The following is a 20,308-nucleotide window of genomic DNA, read 5'->3' on the forward strand; positions in this document are numbered from 1 at the left end:
ACCACTAGGATGCCAAGGGAGGAGAAGAACCAGCCTGTGTGAGAAAAGCAGAGTAGGTTAAAGATTCTGTGTCTTGCGAGTGATCCAGTCTCAAAAACCAACATGACAGGTATTTTTGCTTAATTTCCTTCATGGAGCACAGAGAAACTCAGTAGTGAGGTAGAAGAGAATCTAAAGTGTTTATTTTTATTTATAGAAAATTTTGTCAACAACCTTCTTTTTCCCACTGCAAGAAGTCACAAGGAACAGGAAAAAATATATATTGTAGCTAGTGTTTTTTACAGTCTCAAATAGTAAAAGAAAATAACCTATTTCTAGTTAAGTTCTGAAGTATTTACATACAAGACACACACAGACAATAGTGTTATGAACTTCTCATCTTTGAACAAGATTCCCTAAACTTTTAAAATGTTTCCTCCAGGGAAAACACTTAATTACACAATGCCACCATCAAGATATATATCAAAATAAATTGTGCTTATTCTTAAATCAACTTTCAGAAAAATATTTCTTATACTTTAGCTGTTGCGGTCTTTTTTAGAAACGATGACACCAATATTTTGCATTACAGTTTCTTTCTTAAGTTACAGTTTCTGTAACAGTCTGACATAACAAAATTCTTCCAAACAGAAAATGCATTTTCAGCAGGTCAACATGAAGACTAATTAAAAACCATTCCTTTCTGAACAAAATATCTTAGCCCTTTTACGATAAGAACGAGAAAAGTCTGAAAGATAAGAGAACATACATAATTCTCCCAATGTACAAAGTGTGTGCTAATAAGATAAAAAAATAAAATGTTCTCTAATGCAGTCCAAAAAGCTGCTGTGAAGCTACTGAATGGAAACGTCCATTAGGAGCCAGGCTCTTCCTGCGGAGCATCGTTGTCATCTCTCTCTAAAAACAAAGTTAAAAAAAGTAATACCACATCAGTCCATATTTCCTAGAAAATAAGCACCAGCACACTTACTAGTCTCAAGAACACAACCATTATTTAACTATTCACTATGCGACTACTTCTGGAGAAAAATTACAGATTTTCTGTATCGAACTCCTGAGTTTGTGGAAATTAGATTAGAGAAATGTTCTCCATCAAAAATAATTTATATCTTATCCTCACATATACTATTATCTAACCCTTTAAAAACTATCACACGAATACAGTGAAGCAAGGAAAGACAGGGGTGAATTGATGCAGAAAGCAGAGTGAGCAGAGCCAAGAAAACAACAGACATGACAACTACAACAATGGGAATGGAAACAACTATACACCAAAAACTCAAGCTAAACCGTACAGAACAAAGAGGACTCAAAAGAATTGAAGGAAGAAAAATTTATTCTCGGTTACTCCAAAAGTGGAAAGCACGAAAAGCAGATTTCAGTTAAATTTGGAAGCAGAGGACTTGAGTATGAACCATAGTGCTATTACTTACTACCTATATATAACCCTGGTTAAGTCACTTAACCTCTCTGGGCCTCAATTTCCTTCTCTGCAAAATAAAGTCAGACTAAATGGTGAGGTCATCTAAATCCAGTTCTTAAAATAGCTTTTTTTCTAAAAAAAAAAAGTATATATCCTATATCATATCCTCAAACTTACAGCCACTACAGACAAATAATCAAATATACACAGAGCCATAAAAATCTTACACTTATCCTTAGCATTTATGTAGAACTAAATTAACAGGCAACAAATATTTCAAAAGTTGTTTTACACACTTACACACACACACACACACACACACACACACACACACGGTACAGTGAAGTTTTAATAAATTAATGTGATGACTAATATGGAAATGTTTAACATGACTGCACATGTATAATCTCTATCAACTTGCTTGCCTTCTCAAGGAGGGGATATGAGAGTGAGAGAAGAATACGGAACTCAAAATTTTTTTAAAAATGTTAATTTTTGTTTTCATGTAATTAAGACAAAAATTAAATATAAATCAGTGTGAACTCTTTTCTGGTTCTTGTAGTCTCACTTTACATTATTTCACATATGTCATTCCATATAAAGAAAAAACTTTTAAAGTAGTCATTAAAACCTTCCAGAAATCTTCATCTCTGTACCTTACGAGATTCCCTCGCTTAAGTGTTCAAGTGGAGATTGGAGAGGTGAATTATCCAATAGCGTGAGAGGCTGAACTAAATGATCTCTTGAATTTTCTTCCTTTTTCTCTACTCTGGGGTTTATTAAATAGTAATTATTTTTCTTTACCACAACCGTTGCTTAAATATTTAGCATATTTATATTTATGTATTTTTTTCATGTAAGTTTCTATTTAACTTACTTTCTATATATATGTGATAGTTCATAAAATACATTATCTTATATATATTTTCTTGACATATTTTTATATGTTCTTTCCTCACGATAAAAACATGCTCCCTTTCCTCCTAAGAATTGACTTCTAATATTTTCAAGGTGCCACAATGATACGGCAGCATCTTACACAAAGTGTAACTACTAACCTAGTAATGCTGTATTTTCCCCTGTATCATCTTTAAAGCTGTTACACTGTAGCCCAGATCCATCCGTAGAAGATGATGGCAAATTGTTTACTTCATTTCTGTCTTCATCTTGTAAAGTGACACTCAAATTCACAATTGAAACACTACCAGGTATGGATTCTGGAGTTGTCATATCCTGTACATCCTCAAGATTTCCCTTAAATGGCAAAAGATGAATTTCCTAAGTAATCGCATAAAACAAAACTTTTCCCCACAATACAAGGAATCAAGCTTGCCAAAATTTTATTTTTATTATCGCAACTTCTAATTGTAAAGATTAAAGAACACATATTTCTCAGTATCCCATTTTAAGTTTTCAAAAATTTCTCATTGCTAGGATGTAAAAGAATAATAAATATAAAAAGAAGGTATAATAAATGCAACTTTTACAAACCACTAATAATTTAAAAAAAAAAAAGGAAATGTGAGTACGAGAGCCAAGAGCCAATAGAAAAGAATAAGTAATGATGTCCCGAATGAGTAGATCAATGAACAAATCACAGAAACATTAAATAACTGTGGTCACAACAGTAAAACATACTAAAAACATAGGAATTCAGATAAGGCAGTCTTCAATGGCAGAGCTTACATTTTACTGCAGACAACATGTATGTATATAATTATATAGAAAATGAATATATAAATAACAAAATAATTTGGGGGAGAGAGCCCATCAAGCAGAAGAGAGGAGAAAAGGAGCAAAATCAGAAAAGGTCTCAAGTACAAGGTGACACTTGAGTTGGACTCTGAAGCAAAACTACCCAAAGCGACAGAATCAATGACCAGTTACAGACCAAAAAGAAACGTTCATAAGGAATTATATAGGGAATAAACAAGATTATAAGGGATAAAGTCTGACCATATCACTCTCCTACTCAAACTGTGGTGGCTCCCTAGTAATTCATATTTAAAATTTCTTTGGTATTTAAAGCTTGTTCCCAATTTACTTTTCCAGTCTAATTATACAAGGTATCCCAAAAATCTTAGTGCGGCATTAAATTTTAAGGACTTTGATAGTTCATAACAGCACTAAACCTTTGGAACACTCACCCTATAAATGACTCCCTTTCACTATCTAGCCCAACTAGCTTTCTTCCTATTGCTCACATAAAGCATTCCATATCTCATCTTTGTTCCTCTGCACTGGCTGTCAGTCATGACCCGAATTCATTCTTTCCTCACGTCAGATCTCAGAATCCCAGATTTCCTTCAAAACTCAGTTCCTATCAAGTTTTACATGAAGTTTTTCTTCACCCAACCCCTCCAGCTACCTGCTATAGCTCCCCTACCCAATTATCTTATATTTACATTATAATTTACTTATATATGTTGTGTATCCCACCACCAAATAGCGAAAAGGCAGATTTTGTATTTGTTTTCTTTTATTCTCTATGTACCTACACATTACCTAATGTCTTCCTTGTTTGAATGTAGCTCTTTGAGATAAGCAATTACATCATTAATTTATTTCCATCCCAGGATCTAGGACAGTTCTCGGCACATGATAGGTATTTGAGTATATGCTTGCTGATTAATCACCTCTTGTCACCGTATACTTTGTGTCATACCCACGTATGTACACGCGTCATCCCCACCACATTGGTCTGCTTAAATTTCTTGAAAACAAGTGATTCGTATTGAGTTCCTATGCCTTGGATGGTGTTTTGCACATGGTGCTTAGTATACTCACTGAATTAAAAACACTCACCATAAGTCAGATAAGTTAAACATACTTAAGGAACTGTTTGATCATTACAAATAATAGTAGTTGAGGATTACCTCCTCACCTTTGCCCAAAGTAATTTATTGTAATTTTGAATGTAAGTAGTCTTTCTTCTTGTCAATCATAGTGATTTAAAGAGATCTCATACACTTCTCCCTCCATTTAGGACTAAAATAAATAACTAGTAGGTAATAATTGGATAGAAATTTGAACTTAAAAATTTAACTAACCCAGTATCCCAGGGCTTTGATGACATCAAGTTTACACATTGGACAAGTTCGATGGTCCAAAAGCCAGGGGTCAATGCATGTTCTATGAAAAATATGCCTAAAAAACACCAAGTATATGTTAACATTTCAAAAGAAAAACACTTTTTAAATGAATGAAGATTGTGCTATTTGCTCATCATCCTACCAAAGTTACTGACAGTTAAAATAAATTCAATCATCGACCTATTAAACCATTCTAAATCTTGGAGCACATGTTAGAAAGTACAATGCAGAAATAAAAGGAAGTCCTTCATACTACAATTTTATTCAAATACTTAAGGAGAAGCTTCCACTTCGGGTAATAGCAAAAAAAAAAAAATCTACCTCTCTATCTGTATTGGTCAAATGAATTCTTTCCTTTTTACGATATATTTTCCTTATTTGATAAAATTTTTATTTTTAAAAAATCATCAAAAACCATTTCAGAAAATCTAATAACTCAATGTATATTTAATTATAACATGTTTTAGCACAATTGAGCTCTTGATATCCTTTCCCATTCCCAAATACATTAAAAAGAATACTTATTTAATTAATAATGGAAAATAATGGGATTAAATACTCTGTAAAAGAACATATCTTAGGTCACTTTTGCTACTTAATTTATACATTATGTCAAAACAGTCATATATAAATTCCACTATAAATATATTACCTTCATTTCTGATATAGGGCAATAAAAGAAATGTAATAAATGTAATGCTGCAGAACTGAAAGAGTAAAGTACCTTTAGACTAAAAAGACTAAAGTACCTTATAAAGTTATTTGCTCAAGTATAAAGGAGAAAACAATTTCATTTTTCTCATTTGTTTCATTACTTTATGAAAGATGAGATAAGGTAGAAAAATTATGCTAGGAAGGAAAAAGTTTAAATTTAAATATTCCTCTAGACATAAAGAATAAATAAGAATGTGTATTATAAACATGGTATGAACTGGTGACTAGGTACAGACACGCCTACTTTAGGAATTGATTCAAATCCCCACTCAAGAGCTTGCTACATAATTCTGAGTATTTAATTGATTTCCTATTTTCCAGTTGGGAAATTAGATTGAAAAGACATTTTGATTTTTCCCAGTGCCTTTTGAAAGGGCCACTCAAATCCATCAAAGAAAAATCTTAGCAGGCCACAGTGCTACCTGCTTGTAGTCACTTTCTGCAAGAGAGGCTGAAGGTCAATCACTGGAATTTGAGAATCCTCAGCTGCACTGGAACTAAAGCTAAAGACCTATGCACTAAGTCTGGCGTTCATATGGTGAGCCCCTAAGAAGAGAGAGTGACCAATAAGCCTAAGGAGTGGTAAACTGGCCCACATCGGAAAAACAGAATAGGTGAAAACTTCCACTATCAAGGATAAAGGCTGAGAGCAATCACTGTATTTTCAGTCTGGGAAACTCTTCTCCACCTCAACTCCTCCCCTTGCCCAAAAAAAAAAAATCCCATGTAGCCCTCCAAATTATTACTCTTTAAAATTTCAACTAATTCAAATCTACAAAATACAAATCAAGAACTATAGATTTAAGCTCAGTTGTATTCAAGTAACTACACATCAGTTTGGTTTTGGTAATACTTGCTCCCCTCTCACTCAAGGATGCTTAATTCTTATTTCAATAAATGACTATGAAGCACTTTGAGAATGCAAAGTAAAATATAATTATAAAATAATCTGCAATATGCCTTGAAAGTATAATTAAACAGGAAAAAGACTTCTACCAGGCTATAATTTCTTTCTAAGATAACACCTTTTGCTGAACAAAAAGTTCTTTTAAAGAAGGGCATAATTAACTCCTCTTTCAAAATCATCATGATTTTCCAACACTGACAGTTGTTATGGGTGTAATGACAGAGGAATTTTATAGTTAGGGAAAAAACAACACCACAGTAGTTTCTAGAATCTAGTATAATGGTGCAAAAGTTTCTTATCACCAGCCTTGCTGGCTCTTTCTTTTGCAATGTTCTGACATTTACCACTACACATTCACTCGTCTTCTCCTTAAATCCTTTCTTTCTGTGTTTCTAATAACACTCACTCTTGCTGTAATATCTCTTTTGGAACACTTTTTCTTAGCTGCCTATTAAAGTAGTAGTATTAAGGTAGAAGGTTCAGTATGGTCTTCAGGGGGTAGGATTCAATGGACGTGCTCCCCAGCAGCAATAAACTCCTATCTCTACATTTCTAGGTCATTTGGTTCTTTAAGTCGAAGAAGAGGATGGGAAACAGGGTCAGTTCAAATACACAACGTATATATGTTGCATGTATATGCATGCATGACTGTATATGGACAAAAGATCATTGATAACTTTAAGAACCCACAATTCTAAATAGGTTACAATGATCCCTTGGCCATCAAAACACTCTATACCTATATATTATGCTATGTACTGGCCTTAAGTATTAATAACACTCAAATTTTCATGCTAAGGAAAACACTTTTAAAGTGATATTGCAAGTTAAAGATATCATTACAACAAGCTAAAGGAATATATGAAAGACAGAGGAATTTAAAGAAATTAAGTTCATTAAAATTATTATTAATACGCAAACTTGTCAAGTAATAGTTCTCAAGAGGGAAAACTGACAGTGAAATAAGACACATACTTGCATGGCAGAATTCTAACAATATCCTTTGGTTTATAATTTTCAATGCACACTGCACAATTTTCAGCATCAACATCAATTCCCTACAGGAGGAGAAGTGATTATAAATATATTCTTAATAAAACAATAATAACAAATCACAAATGTATGTCATGTGAGCTAAAATACTGAGGATGAAATCCTTCTGCCAATGTTTATAATCACAAGTGACACAAAGAAAATGGGCGAAAAGAAAAAATCCATGTCAGCCCACCAGAGCTGTGTAAATGCTCTAACCAACTTTCATGCTCCACAGGCGCCATGAATGACCAAGTCTAGCTCACTTATATCTTTACATCTACTTTTAAAATGTGACCAAACAAGGTAAAAACATTATAAAATTCCACAAAGTTTTATTTTAATCAATTCCCACACACCCCAATCAACTTGGCCTCCTTTTCAGCACACTAAGACACAACTCCTTAAACTGTCTTCCTTGATCTCTTCATACCAAGAGACAAACACCACCAGCGTCTTAAGGGCAGGAAGAACACTGGGCACAGTCGTTCTTGTTAGAAAAACAAATGTATCGAGAAAATGTTTTCTACATGCCATCTAAAAAATATTGATCGAATTTGTTTTTTAGGTTTGCTTACAAAAAGCATAATGGAGTAAAATTGCCAATAGCAATAACACTGAAAATTGTTTTTAAATATCTTTATTTTAAATATATTTCCTACTATCAATATCTAATTCAGGACATCACCCAACCATCACCCACTGAGTCTCTATTATGCTTTAATCCCTTAAGCAGATCAGTAGAGATCCATGAGCATGCTTTTTTAGGGCAATCTTACTCTGGCTCAGTTATTCTGATATAGGGGTAGGGAGGAAAAGATGCAGGGGAAACTAATAACTTGTTGCAAGATGATAAAACTAGAAAGTCATAACAATAAATAAAATTATTGCTGCACAAATCTGTAGAATGTAATACATAGCACAAATGTACCAAGAACAAAAAAAACTGCCATAGTTGTATGATTTGTTTGTTTTTTATGTGCACAGGAATCCATTAACTTTTTAAAAGAAAGTATCTCCCAGTAAGCTGAAGTACTAAGAGAAATAAGAGTTTACAGAATGCCGTTTCTCAAAATAATTTTTAAAGCTTATATTATTCTGAACTTACACTGGTCATGTAAACGTCAATTTTTAAGTTTTAAAATGAAAAAAAAAACAAAACAAAACACAAGGAATACCAATACTCCTTTCCCAAAGTTAAGGGGGGAAAATATATGTGTGTGTGTGTATGTATAAATGCGTATATGTGTGTATATGTATATGGGTATGTATTTATATACGTATATGTGAAAGCTGCCAGAATCTTTAGAGACTTGTTTATAGACTTACATTTTCTCCTGCAACTTACTTCTTTCTATCCTAACTTCTCCTACACACATTTCCTGTTTAAAAGATTAATGTTAAAATGAGCCAAAACCCTCAGACATATTTTTTTACACACAAACATAAATAAACCAAAAGCATTAAACATTACCTTGTCTCCACGCTTTACAGTATGAAGCTGAAGTTGTCCAATAGCTTTCTTTGCTTCTTTTCTATGGTTCTTCAGAAGAGAACATATTTGTAATTACTTAACTTTAAAATTAACTTTAGTGAAAATATTAGTTAAAATGTTTTAAAGGATCTAAATGTAATAAATTTTATGAATGCAAGAAACTCTTCCACCAATATAGATCAGAAAACTTTCTGATTTTAGTCTTTTTATCTGTATCTTAGAATAACTTGAACAGAAAAGACTTCACTAAAAACAATTTAAATGTCATCAAGGGACAAACCAAATCAAAACATCAAAATCAGATGAAATTATGATCCACAACTAAAAATTACTTCATCTTCCACCAAACTTGAGTAATTAAGGCTGAACTTTCTTTCTATACTGCATATGAGTATATACAAATTAACAAATAACTCAAAAATAGTTCCCCAAAAGGTCAAATAGTAATAGCATTATTATAGTGAATTTTGTTTCTGAAATGACTTCCAAATACTAAATGTCTTACTAAAAATTTTTTAAAAGGTTATTACCCAAAATTACCTGATTTCCAAACTGTGAACCAGCATATAGGAAACGCTGTATGTAGTAAAATATTAGCCAGGCTAATGATATGATCATCATGGTGATGAAAGCAATGGCTACAAACACAACAGACTGACCACTGATGAACTCTTGCACGTGACGTGTACCAACTTCTATGGTCATTTTAACTGGAATTCCTCTTTGCACTGGCCCCAAAATTTCTATTCCTTTTGGATAGCTAACCATAATTACCACTGTATTTCCTGTCCCTGTTGGGGAAAAACAAAAACAAGAAGACATGGCTCAATATTAAATACACATGGTGTAGCTTAGGCTTAAATTCAATCCAACAACTATGAACAAAGTTACAAGGAGTTAAGTTGTAGCTCTGCCACTTACTGCCCAGGTGACCTTAGGTAAGTCACTCCATCACTTACAGAAGATGAGGATAATACTATTTTCATGACAAAGTGCTGTCAATGTAAACAAAAATGTATGTAAAGTGCTTTGATATAAATATAAAAGTATAAGATCTTTTATCTATAGGCTTATCCCTTATTACGGCATCCAAAACCAGATTATAATTACTCAAAATTCAATACATTCATTGAGTAGGGAAATACAAAGATGATTAAGACAATTCCTGACAAGCAAGTGTATGAGCATAAGAAATATGGAAAATACTGTATAATATAGAGAATGTGATAAAGGCCCTAGGAAAGGTCTAAAATGCTATCACATTTGCAGGCATGGGGGGAGGGAGAATCATATGTGTGTGTGTGTGTATATACGTATACACACACACACATACACACACATATATACATATATATATACATACATATACATACATATATATGTATAAAGCATCACAGAAGTTAGCATTTGAGCTGTGCCTTGACAAGTAGAAAATGAATTGGCCATGGGAGTTGGGAGAGCAATACAAGAAGTGGGAACAGCATGAATCAAGGTAGAAAAGAAGGGGTGCTGGGGCAATTAGTCCAGTTTTGTTGTACTATAATTGGGAGCCACTGAAAACCATAAATATCTGATAGGGATATGAATGTTATATTGAAACTGCTATTGACAACACAATATAACAGTGCTATGAGTTTGGGGGACTGATTTGTATTTCTACCTCTGCCTTAGCTAGGTGCATGACCTTGAGTAGCAAATCATTTCATTTCTCTGTCTATCCTGTGATCTTCTTTTCCAATAAACCAGGCTACAATAATACATGATTTCATACAAAGAACTTTGGAAGCAGTTGGGTGGTTTGACTTTTTCTTGAAACATAAAAGTACAGGCTATTCAATTTTTATAATGTCTTATCTTTAACCTCTTATGCATCCTTATGTTCTCTTTACAGTATGACAACACATAGGAGCCAGGCTGGTTTAACTCACCTTATACTCTGTCCCTACCCTAATCAGCGGATAGAAGGAAAACACCATTTACTCCTAAAGTAAAAGCTCTTCCACATATCTGACATACAAGGAAAAAAGGGGGGAAAAATCCCTAAATTTTGCTCTGAAATATTTTCCATACTTCTCCAGATGTTAAATATTTAAAAATACTATATATAATTTTATAAAGAAACTAATATATATATATAAACTTTAGACCTGCAAAGAGCTAATAAAGCACAATAGATATTCTGGGGAAAATGGAAATATGCACCATACTGAGTCCAAAAGAATATTCTGGGCATTTCATATCTCTGACCTAATATTAACATTTTTATTCTCAGTGACCCTTTATAATACTTCTATCCCATTTTGGGTCACTTTAAATGAGGTAAGGTACTTACAGACATAACTATGATAGCAAATATTGCAAAGTTTTACATATATAATCAAATCAAACATATAAAATATACAAATATACAAAAATACAATGTAATCAAATCAAAGATTTGCATATATAATCTCATTTGACCCTCAAAACAACTCTATGAGGTAAGGAAACTGAAGCTGAGAGAATTTAAACTTCACATGACTTGCCTGTGGTCACACAGGTAGTAATAAGTCTAAAGCTGCACTGAAATCATGTCTTCTCACTCCAAATCCAGCACTCTAGCCACTAGGCTACCAAGTTGCCTCAGACCTTGGGTATTTGAATTTTCTTATTCATAAAAAGAAAACATCTTTCTCCACTGAGAGAAAAGACCCCAAGAACCCTAACACCTCTAAAATTTTATGACTACCACTTAGGCCAAATCTTGACGAATTAAATTTGGATCTAGAAGGCAACTTAAAATTTAGAAACCAAACTAAATTTCAAATTTCAAGGAAAATAAAGGTTCATATTTAATTTGAGGCCAATTCTTAAAAGAGATCTCAAAGAATCTAGAAAGACTTAAGGAAATGAGTTGAATCTATCTGACTTGGCTCAGTCCACTAAAACGGGTAGGGAAGCCAAGTACATTAAATTGTTTTTTAAAAAAAAGCCTATAATTGCCAATTTCAGACGTTTTCTTGGTTCTGGGTTTATTCCTATTGTTACAGTTCTCAAAACATCCAAAACACAACCAATTTATTAAGAATTAATTCAAAATAGCTGAGGGGTGGGGAAGGAGGAAAGAAATTTGCAAGATGGTAAATTTAAAATTCTCCTTTATTCACCTCACTTTATTCTTCTACTGAAGGACCTAAGGCACAGTTTTTGTTGTTTTTTAATACAAGAGAGACCAGAAGCAGAGGGAGGAGAAAGTTTGAAACAAATGAGCAGAATGATACAGCAAATCAATTCTCCTCTTAACAACTGAGGAATTGGTAATAAGTTTGCAAAGCTAGGGCCTAGTTAGTGAGAAGAATAATTCTGCTGAAGTGATCACGCTACTGAGAAAGCACACTGTGGCTGGAACCAATGACCATATTTTACATAATTATAATTTTGAATAACTCAGATTTTGTGAGCACAGTGGATTCATTATGTTTCAGTTCAGTTAGGGAGAAATCCTGAAACTTCTTTATTTTCCCAAACTGAGTACAATCCTACCTAGTTTAAAATGTGTTACTTATTAACAATTTTTTTTACCAATTAGATGTCACAATGTACCCTGGCCCTGTAATCAGGAAGATCTGAGTTCAAATGAGACCTCAGACACTTACTAGCTGTGTGACTTTGAGCAAGTCTGTCTCAGTTCTCTCATCTGTAAAATAAGAAGAATAGCGCCTACTTGCCAGCACTGGTTGTGAGGATCAGATAAGATCTGTGAAGTGCTTAGCACAGTGCCTGGTACGTAGGAAGGACTACTTAAATGTTAGCTATTACAATCATCACTGTGGCTGAGGAAGATTTCAGACCTGACAATGACTTGTCACTAAATCTGCGTCTTCAGTAAAAACCTATTTCAGTGCTTCGTGGATATAACTAAGACAGTGAATAACATCTAGTAAGCCAGAAAGGCTGCCAATTTTAATGAGGGCTTGAAAACCACCCTAAGTGTTCAATACGAGAAACAACATCAAGATACTGCATCTTGTTTCCTGAAGTGAACAAACTCTCCACAGTCGGGGTGAACATGAAAGACTTCCCTTCTAAACAGAACCGTAACTTTAGGTCAGGAATGACAGATGTACTTTCAGATGTGGCCACTGTTAGGATTTTTTTTATTGTTCTGGTTACAAAGGAAGGGTCTATTAGGAGTGAAGTCAGAATGACTGGGAGATAGTGATATTTTTTAAGAGCACATGAATAAAAGACTTAAAAAGGAAAAAATGAAGTCTGCTACTAAAACTATGATACTTTCATTATTCCCTAAATGCAAAAGTTTGTTTTCATTGTACATCATTTTTCATTTGTGAACTAAGAGGCAGAAAAGAGTTTTAACTTAGAAAATTACAAATTTTAAAAGAACTAAAATATCGGACTGGCCATAAAACAAGAACCTCTATTGAGGGGAAGGAAGTGGGAAAAGCACAGCGTATGCACTTCACAGGATCACAGATCAGAGGGAAATGGCACCTGAGGAAGTTGTTCTAGACCAAAACTTAACCCTTTTTATGATATGTACCCTTTTGGTAGTCAGGTGAAACTCTTAAAATACTATCTGTAAATGCATATGATAAAAACACATAGAATTACAAAGAAAACTAATTATACTGTAGAGTTATCCTAATTTTTCTTTTGGCAAGGCGATCAGGGTTAAGTATGCCCACGTCACACAGCTATTAAGGGTCAAGTGTCTGAAGCCACATTTGAACTCAGATTCTCCTGACTCCAGGGCCACTATTCACTACACCACCACCTAACTGCCCCTATCAAAACATTTTTTATAAGATTCATGGACCCCAGATTAAGAACTTCTAGTTCAACCGCCCTAATTTTACATATGAGGAAACTAAGTCTCAGAATATGGTACCCATTTGGTACTCAGAAAATGCTACCCATTTCCTGACAAAGAGGGTAATGGATTTAAGATGAAGAATGAGGCATGTTTTTAGATGTAGGCAACATAGGGACTTGTTTTGCTTATGCATGTTACAAAGGTGTTGTTTTTCCTTGACAGGGGGAGGTGTGAGGAAGAGAAAATAAATGCTTGTTAACAGGAAAAAACGTCCTGTACACACATTAGAAAATTATTTTCACCTTTTATTCAAAACAAAATATAGCTCTTTCAGTCTATAAATTCTACTAGTCAATAGTTAACAAGCATTAAGCACCAAAGTTTGACCCTGGGGATACAAATATAAAAAAAAAAAAAAAAGAAACAGGATCCCTGTCTAAATAAAGACAATGCAGGAAGGGGGGGGGATGTTGTACCAAAAAAGGGGGCATTTCAGCGTAGTCCCGAAGTAGTGCAGCCATATGGGAAATGAGATGTCTATGCTGGGTCTCCTCCTTAAATGGAGATTTGGCATTTAAATCTTGAAAGCAGGTACCAAACTTTAGAAATTTTTATGTTCCCATAGTACCTAAATTTAAAAGCTGAAATGGGCCTAGAAGATCAGCCAATCCCAACCCCACTGTTTTACAGATGAGGAAACCAGGGCCCAGAGAGGTCATATGAGTTGCCCAAGATGACACAGTTAACAAGTGCCTGCCAGAGCTAGAATTATGGTTTGTATATACTAGATAATCAATACCACTTAACAGAACAAATCTGAATTCTCCTGTAAGGCCACAAGCTCTGAACAGAATTTGGTAGGCAGCTGTAAGACACTGGGTTTAGTGGCCAAATGTAGAGAGAAGTGGAAAGAATACTGAACTTGGTGGTCAGAGTATTAAGATCTATCTGATGCTGCCATCTGGGCCAGTTTCTTTATCTGTAACATGGAGATTAATTAAAAATAACACTATCTGATTTATAGGATTGTTGTAAAGAGGAACTAAGTCAGATAATGTTTAAAAGTGAGCTATTTGTAAGAGAGCATTAAAACTAGGAGAAAGGAATGGAAGACGAGATGAAGTCTTCATGCTAAATCATCTTGTGGGTGCACAATATCACTGGGCAATACTTTTACTCACAGAATCCTATAATCCTAAAATGTCCTCCTAAATCACTTTAAAAAGTCATGTAATCCAACCTCCTAATTATACAGGTGGGGTTGGGGTTGAGGGACTAGGAGACCCTGAGAAGTTAGGAAACTTCTTGCTCAAGGCTACAAAACTAGTTCAATTCCCTATGTGGCAGGCAAAAGACAGTCCCTCATCTAAAGGAACTTACATTCTACTTGGAGCTACACAATGTTCACAGTTAAGTAAATATTTACAAAGTAAATATAAAGGCAGACAGTGTGATATGGTATAGTGATAAGAATGGCAGACTTGGAATCAGAATGGCAGGCTTGAATATTTCTTCAGATACTAACTAGCTGTTATGATCTTGGGCAAATCATCTAACTTCTCTCAGCAAAAGGGTGTGGGTACTACAACCTCTAAGGTCCCTTCTAAGACCTAATTCCATGCTTCTGTAAATACAAGGTGTCCTAGACTAGGCTAGTTGTTTAGGCTGATATTGGAACAAAATGAGACACCAGTAAGCACAAAGGCACTGAGAACCTCCTAAATTGAATCTGCTAAGCCAAGCCCCACTTCAATCCACCAGTCAAGCATCTGAGCCCTCCTCCAGTTCCTAGAGGCTGCTTTGTACTCCGGGGATGACGAAGTGAAGTCAACAATCTGAAATCTTAGTCCCCAGAGCAAAGCAAGTCTCAAGGTATGCCTCAATACCTTTTGAGGAAAAACCAGCCCAATGTGCATAGGGGAAGGAGGAGAGTTAAGCTAGTGCTACTACCACACAACGTAATTTTTTTTTTTTACCCAGAGGGAGCCCTAGCAACTTGTTAGAAGAATCAGAAACAGTCTCATTTAGGAGGTGGTGCTTTAACTGAACTTTGAAGGAAGCTAGAGTCTAGCTGGTTAGTAGAAAAGTCAGGATTAGAACCCAGGTAGCTTAACTCTCCCATCCAGTAGTCATTACACTGCTGCCCCATCTCAACTAGGCCAGCTGATGTTTTTTACTGTCTCCATCCATATTATAATTAAACAGCAGAGCAGAAAGCCAGGAAATTCCAGTCCCCTATTTCCAACCAGGCAATTTCCACCTTGACCTTTGGCCATTGCTTCACTCAACATATTTGTAATTATAGTCATCTTCTCTCCCGGATCCTTCTACCCAAACTGCTTCTTCCTCCTGATTCTCCCACTTTTCATTCTCAAAGTCAACCAGTCTCAAAAACTGGGTTTGGTACTTCCTTCAGACAAATTACATTCAAATCAATATTAATTCCTGTTCATTCTTTTTTTTCCTTTCCCATTTAATTCCTACCTCCACTACCTTAGATGCTATTACCACTTCATGTTTAGACTACTGGCAACTGACCTTCAAGCTTCCAATTGCCAGTCACCTCCCAGAGCATGAAGAACCAAAACTCTTTAATTCGGCATTCAAGGCCCAGTTCAAATACCATCTCCTCTAAGAATTACCATCCCATCAGAAAAGGATCTTTTCATGGCTACAAGAGAGTCCTTGTATAGATGGGAGAAGTTAGTGGGTAATACTAGAAATGGAAAAAGAAAAGTCAATAAAACATTAAAAAATATACACAAGAGGGGCAGCTAGGTGTATCACTAAGGCAGTAACAACAACGTAGATGATAACTGTCAAAATGCCTCTGTGGTTCTGTATTACAAAGTATACAAGACTCTCCGCATAGAAGGTAGAAGAAGTAAATCATTTATTCAGACACCAAGGGACCAGATCCCACCAGCCATTTATCTTATCAGAACAGTAAAGCATTCGATACATAGTATCACAACCTGGAGCCTCACCATCCCAAAACCTCTCCGACCCCCTGCTGGGGTCTTCCCCAAAACAAACTCACAGTACAGCTATGACAGTCTGTCCAGCTCTATCACGGTGGCAGCCATTAGCAGCCATAACTGCTTTCCCCCCCTCAGCATTTCCTGTGACATAACTTCCTTTTCCTGTCAGGAAACTCCTCCCACCACAAGTGACTTAGGCTTCCTGTGATGTAAGCAGGTCACATGGCCTATTGATGGGTGGGAAAGATCTTCAAATCTAAATCGCTATTACACTAGGTGTCAGGAGGACCTGAGTTCAAATGCAGCCTCAGACACTTGACATTACCTGTGTGACCCTGGGCAAGTCACTTAACCTGACTGCCTTGCTATATAAAAATATGAATGAAATCAGAGAATTTATACACACACACATACACACACACGAGAAAAAATTCAGAAGGGGACACAGACAAGCAGGATAATTTTATTACTACTTTGTTAAATTTACTATGCACTTTAAAAAACACGGATATAACAGCTGTTTCATATGCAAGCCTACAGACTGAAATGTTCATATTTAAATTTACAATAAAAAGATCACTTTTTTTAAAAAAATTCTTTCCTTCCTATAAATTCCATTGTTTATACTTAATAGGTTTCGCTGGGCATACCTCATATGATGTTTATTTATGAATGCCTTATTCTTCCTACTAAAGAGTAAAACCCACAAGGGCCAAATGTTTTCTCACAGTCTACATCCTCTATTATGCCAAGCATATATGATGGCTATTCAATGAACTGAATGGTTACGCAACTACATGGTTTACATACTGGCCTCCTATACTCATCAAGTCAGATCTTTATGCCTAAAAATCACAAAACTGTGAATACTCTTTGACCCAACACTTTATACACACACACACACACACACACACACACACAAATAGCAGTTCTTTTAGAGGTGGCAAAGAATTGGAACCTAAAGGGGATGTCTTAGACAATAGCTGAACAAATTATTTTATGTGAATGGAACAGAATATTAGTATACTGTAAGAAGTGACAGAAGAAATGGTATAAACAAACCTGGGAAGTATTAGTTTGTATAAACTGATGCAGAACTCAGAACAATTTATACATAACATACTAACAGTGATTTTTCTTAATCCTTTGTTTACCTATGCTCCTTTTCTCTCCCTTCTCCTTCTTCCTCAACTTTCTCAACCAAATCAGCTAGCTGAAAGATCAACCACCGATGGAAAACCTTATGGAGCAATGAAAGGATGCTTTCTAAAAGGTGGGAGTCTTGAGGTTTAATGCTATCCTGCCTTTTCTAAATCCCTTCTCTCCTCTTCAGGAAGCTTGAGACCGAATTTTACAGCAGGATTCCAAGCAGGAATAATAGCAGCTTATATTTAGTTTGGTGCTTCGTATCCATTTCCTTTTGGATTTTAACCTTTACTGATAAGACCATTACCGGCATAAGGCAGAAGCTCTTACCTTTCATGTGTCAGACCCCTCTGGCAGTCCTATGGCCCTATATGAAAAGTACAGTCCCTTTCTCAATAGTTTTAAATGCACAAAATAAAATACAATGATTTACAAAGGAAAACAATGATAACTAAAGTTACCCAAAAAAATTTTTGAGTAAGTTCATGGATTCCAGGTAAGAATCAGTAACTTAGAAGTCAGCAGTTAGGTGGCCCAGCCCATACAGCACTGGACTTGAAGCCAGAAGACCAAAATCCCAAAATGTTGGATACTTACTAGTCATCTGACCTAGGTGAGTCATTTCAATTTAGATAATATAAGCACCTAGCTCCTAGGGTGGTTGTAAGGATCAAACTAAAGGATACATTGTAGCTATTATTTGCCACGCTACACAAGTATTACCATTTGACAGATAAGGAAACTGCCTCTTTTGTGTATCCTCAGAGCTTACCCTGAACTTGGTACTTAGAAGGCACTTAATATCTGGGCATCTAGGTGGCTCAGTGGACAGAGTGCAGGGCCTTAAGACTCATCTTCCTAAGTTCAAATCTGGTCTCAGACACTCAGGAGCTGTGTGATCCTGGGCAAGTCACTTAAGCCTGTTTGCCTCAGTTTCCAATGAGGTGGAGAAGGAAATGGCAAAAAAAAAAAAAAAAACTCCAGTATCTTTGGCAAAAAAAAACAAACAGGTTTACAAAGAGTCAGGCACGACTGAACAAATACAAATGAGGCTGAACGATTATAACGACTTGCCTCAGTCAATATTTACGTGGAAAGCTCCAGGCTGGGGATACAAAAAGAGGCAGTTTCCTCATCTGTAAAATGATCATGATAGTACCTACCTCACAGTTGTGATGAGGCCCATTCTAGTGAGTAGAGCACCGGTGCTGGAGTCAAGAGGACCTGAGTTCAAATGCGACCTCAGACACTTGACACACTGTGTGACCTTGGCCAAGTCACTTAACCCCAACTGTCCTGCCTTTCCCCCGCCCCCCAAAAATAAAAGAAAAAAGAAAAGAATCTAACCTCGGGTCTTCCGAACTTCCACAACACGGCATCACCTAGCCCGCCCCCCAATCCTGGCTTAAAACGCTCCAAGTCTAAAGAAAGTTGCCTAGAACAGAGAGGTCTTGAAGAGTCGGCCCCAGGTTATTCCAGGAGTTTTGTGCCAAAGGCCAGATCTCTAATTCACGTATCCCAGACCAATCAGCAAGCATTTATTAAGCTCCTACTAAGTGCTAAGCCCCAGAGACAGGAATTTTAAAAGACAAAAGCAGTCCTTCGCTCGGTGCTCAGAATAGAGGTAAGAAGGGGAGATGAAAGGAGGAGGAGGAGAGCGGAAAGGATGGAGTGGAGATGTGGAAGGGAGCCGGGGGGGGGGGGGGGGGGGGGAGGGGAGGACAGGGTGAGGAGGGGGGATTCTAAGCCAATAGCAATAGCGTTATTCTAAGTATGCCCACAACCTACACCGAAAGCACTAAATACATGTTCGCAGATGGACAGAAACAAGTTTCCCACGGTCCGCAGACCGCAAGCGCGGCCCAAGGCCCGGGGTTGGGGGGCCTCCTCCCTGAACGAGCGCTCCCCTCCCCCCACCGCCTCCCCTCACCCAGGTGGGACATGGAGTTGGTGCCGTTGCCGTAGTGCTCCTCGTTGTAGATGACCACGGCCGAGGCGTTTCTGCGGGCGGCGTTGAGCACCTTGTCCTTGAAGGTGCAGTCCCCGCGGGCCACCAGGGCGATCCAGGGCTCGCGCCTCGCAGCCGCCCGTCCCCCAAGCTGCGGCACGTAGTAGTGGGTGTCGGGCGCGCAGCCCTTCCGGTCGCGGCCCGGGGCGCGGGGGATGCCCACCAGACCCTGCAGGCTCTCCTTGGGCGAGTTGTCGCCGTAGCGGCCGCTCTCGGTAGCGCCCTGCACCGTCGCGTTCGTCAGCGGGTCCACGTACACCGTGCTCACCAAGGCCGAGTACCACTCGAGCGCCCGGCCCCGGGCCCCCGGCAGCTCGCACAGGGCCAGGGCCAAGAGGACCACGGCGCCTCCGAGGCCGCCGCCGCCGCCGCCGCCCCGCCGCCGCCGCCGCCGCACCATGGCCGCGCTGCGCCGAACTGAGGAGGAGGAAGCCGAGGAGGCGGCGGCGGCGGCGGCGGCTGGGCCGCGGGCACGACTGGGAGGGGGCTTGGCCCCCCCCCGGAGGGAGCCCAGAGCGCGAGGCCCGGGAGGAGGAGCGCACGCCCCAAGGAGGCGGAAGGGGGCGGGGAGGAGGAGTGAGTGAGGAGGGGGCGACGAGACGTCGGCTACCCGGAGCCTCCGGCCAGACCCCGGCAATGGCGAGCTTAGGTCGGGAGGCCCAGGGTGAAAGGGAGAGGAGGGGGAGGGCGGGGAAGG

At 37.5% G+C, this 20,308-nt stretch overlaps 1 protein-coding gene across 1 annotated transcript; it reads right to left on the reverse strand.

Moving 5' to 3' along the window:
• Positions 1-155: 155 nt before the first annotated feature.
• On the reverse strand, positions 156-20,026 carry RNF149 (ring finger protein 149). Its single transcript, XM_036756817.1, has 7 exons — positions 19,534-20,026; positions 9,204-9,454; positions 8,643-8,711; positions 7,112-7,194; positions 4,474-4,570; positions 2,482-2,677; positions 156-897 (listed from the first exon to the last, which is right to left on the reverse strand). The coding sequence occupies exons 1-7, from the start codon at positions 20,009-20,011 to the stop codon at positions 854-856; spliced, it is 1,218 nt and encodes a 405-aa protein (XP_036612712.1). The 5' UTR covers positions 20,012-20,026; the 3' UTR covers positions 156-853.
• Between the last annotated feature and the right edge of the window lie 282 nt (positions 20,027-20,308).

This window comes from Trichosurus vulpecula, chromosome 4 (assembly GCF_011100635.1).
Source record: "Trichosurus vulpecula isolate mTriVul1 chromosome 4, mTriVul1.pri, whole genome shotgun sequence".
NCBI classification, from domain to species: domain Eukaryota; kingdom Metazoa; phylum Chordata; class Mammalia; order Diprotodontia; family Phalangeridae; genus Trichosurus; species Trichosurus vulpecula.

Excerpts from the sequence above, each read along its gene's own strand:
- RNF149 (XM_036756817.1), bottom strand. The coding sequence starts at position 20,011 with ATGGTGCGGCGGCGGCGGCGGCGGGGCGGCGGCGGCGGCGGCGGCCTC. Across the intron at positions 9,455-19,533 it reads CAACTCCATGTCCCACCTGG|GGACAGGAAATACAGTGGTA; the intron begins GTGAGGGGAGGC and ends TTTCCCCAACAG. Across the intron at positions 2,678-4,473 it reads TCAAAGCCCTGGGATACTGG|GGAAATCTTGAGGATGTACA; the intron begins GTTAGTTAAATT and ends TTGCCATTTAAG.